This window comes from Nerophis lumbriciformis, linkage group LG27 (genome assembly GCF_033978685.3).
Source record: "Nerophis lumbriciformis linkage group LG27, RoL_Nlum_v2.1, whole genome shotgun sequence".
Classification (NCBI taxonomy): Eukaryota; Metazoa; Chordata; class Actinopteri; order Syngnathiformes; family Syngnathidae; genus Nerophis; species Nerophis lumbriciformis.
The window spans coordinates 702,501-705,000 of record NC_084574.2 but is presented as its reverse complement, the minus strand read 5'-3'; the positions used below and the strand labels follow the sequence as shown (position 1 = coordinate 705,000).

The 2,500-nt window shown below is 34.4% G+C and overlaps 1 protein-coding gene across 1 annotated transcript in view; it reads right to left on the bottom strand.

Moving 5' to 3' along the window:
• The window catches only part of LOC133570260 (extracellular superoxide dismutase [Cu-Zn]-like), an 8,389-nt gene extending 7,027 nt beyond the window's left edge, over window positions 1-1,362 (bottom strand). Inside the window, exon 1 of the mRNA XM_061923087.2 lies at window positions 1,271-1,362. Coding sequence (XP_061779071.2) covers window positions 1,271-1,284 — 14 coding nt within the window. The 5' untranslated portion in view covers window positions 1,285-1,362. The remainder of the gene's footprint in view (window positions 1-1,270) is intronic.
• Window positions 1,363-2,500: the final 1,138 nt, after the last annotated feature.

Below are 2,500 nucleotides of genomic sequence, written 5' to 3'. Positions count from 1 at the left end.
GTTTGCACTTTACAAGGCCATGTAGTTTGCACTTTACAAGGCCATGTAGTTTGCACTTTACACGGACATGTAGTTTGCACTTTACAAGGCCATGTAGTTTGCACTTTACAAGGCCATGTAGTTTGCACTTTACAAGGCCATGTAGTTTGCACTTTACAAGGACAGGTGGCGCTGCCATGTCAATTTGGGGCCGTCAGAGCCACTGTCGTTTGCGCATGGTGCTGTCCGCCAAAAATAACAAAGAAGAATCAAGGTGGGGAATAAAATGGCGGACAGAGGAGAGGGGAAACAAGCTCAACCTGTAAGTTAACACATTTATTTTATAATCCCCCTCGGTTTAAATCATGCAATGTTATTTTTCTCAATGCCTCTCTTGTGGAGTCCTTGGAGCCTTAATGAGGTCAATAATTCATAACAACGTTGATTTTACCTCATTGTTATTTTTGAGCAATGACAATTAAAGAAACAACACTAAAATTATTGGGGATCCAAAAGGGTCCCACTCATAAAAGTCTTAAAATAAGCCATACTTTTTTTTTTCCTCTTTCAGCGTTTAAGTCTCTAGAAACTAGATCAACCTTAGATCTATCTATAGTTTGTTTTTTCATGTTTTATGTTTGTTTTATGCCCTTTTTGTCAATTTTTTTTTTTTTATATATGGCAAACACACAATATATGCAATATTGTATTTACAAAAACATTTTTAAAGTGGAATTTTCGATCCTTGGAGATGTCAATAATTCATAACAACATTGATTTTACTTCATTATTATTTTTGACAAAGGACAATTGAAAAAACAACACTCAAATTATTGGGGATCCAAAAGGGTCCCACTCATAAAAGTGTTAAAATAAGCCATACTTTTTTTTCTCTCTTTCAACATTTAACCCAACTTTAGGTCTATCTATACTTTTTTTGTCATGTTTTTTGTTTGTTTTATGCCCTTTTTGTCAAAGAAAATGTGTTTTTTTTTATAAGGCAAACACACAATATATGTAATATTGTATTTAAAAAAGACATTTCAAAGTGGAATTGTTGAGCCTTAGATATGTCAATAATTCATAACAACATAGATTTTAGGTCATTATTATTTTTGGAGCAAAAACAGCTTGAAGTTATTAGTCAACATTTCAACTTTGTATCCTTCCATTTCACATGCACAGCGGTAGAAAATGGATGGATGTATTTTTGATGTTTGGCAGCACATTTAAGTGTCAACAAACACAATTGCAACAAAGTAATGATATAAATGTCATGTTTTACACTCACCAGCATGGATGCATGCTTGAAAGAAACGATGAGGGGAAAAAGAAAAAGCAGCAGGAATGTTGTGGCGGAGAAAAAAGTGCCTTTTTGTCCTGCTTGTTGCGCAACATCAGTGGGCGTCACTTTGCTGAGGGCGGAGAACATTCATCTTGACTTTTTCTTCAAAGATGACGTCATTTCTCCTCAACGGGCCACTAAAAATACATGGCTTTAATTAGTCCATGTGACGTCAGACGATGACGTATGTAGCGATACAAATGATAACATTGCAACCAAAAAGCTGTGAAAATTATGATGCTGGGCTCCAAATGTAGATTCTTTACGGAACTTTTTTTTTTTTTTTTTTTTAAACCTTTATTTATAAATTGCAACATTTACAAACAATTGAGAAACAACAATAATCAAATTAAGTACAAAAACAGTACAAAAGAGCGCCAGGGGGTTGTAAACTCAATAAAGTACCTAAAAGAGAATGCAATATATATATATATATATATATATATATATATATATATATATATATATATATATATATATATATATATATATATATATATATATATATATATATACTATATATCAGAGGTGGGACCAAGTCATTGTTTTGCAAGTCACAAGTAAGTCTCAAGTCTTTGCCCTCAAGTCCGAGTCAAGTCCCGAGTCAAGACAGGCAAGCCCCGAGTCAAGTCCAAAGTCAAGACTGGAAAGTCTCAAGTCAAGTCCTAAGTCCTGCATTTTGAGTTTCGAGTCCTTTCAAGTCCTTTTAACCACAGACTAATATATTAACACAGATTGTGTATGCTTTTCAAACGCTGTATTTATTTATTAAAACAAGTGCATTTTAAATTGCAGGAAAGAAAATTGTGCTGACATTGCACTTTATAATAGCACTATTAACCAGTCATTTTAAACATTAACTCATTCCTTTACAGAACAAACACATTGAAAAATAAAGTGCAAATGTACTTATTTGTACAAAAGTGTTAACATTGAAAAAACATGACATATACGTGAACATAACAAAAAAGTTGTACTTTTTATATGTCAGGGCCCTATGCTGCATTGCATTTGCAAAAGACCAAATTAGCCAAGAGTCTGTCAGTCATTTGTGCACGATGGGGGCGTAGTATGATGCCACCATGGCTGAAAACTCGCTCCACTGGAGCACTGGAGGCAGGCACTGCCAAGACTCTCATGGCCACTCGGAACAGTGAAGGAAGAGTCTTCATGTTC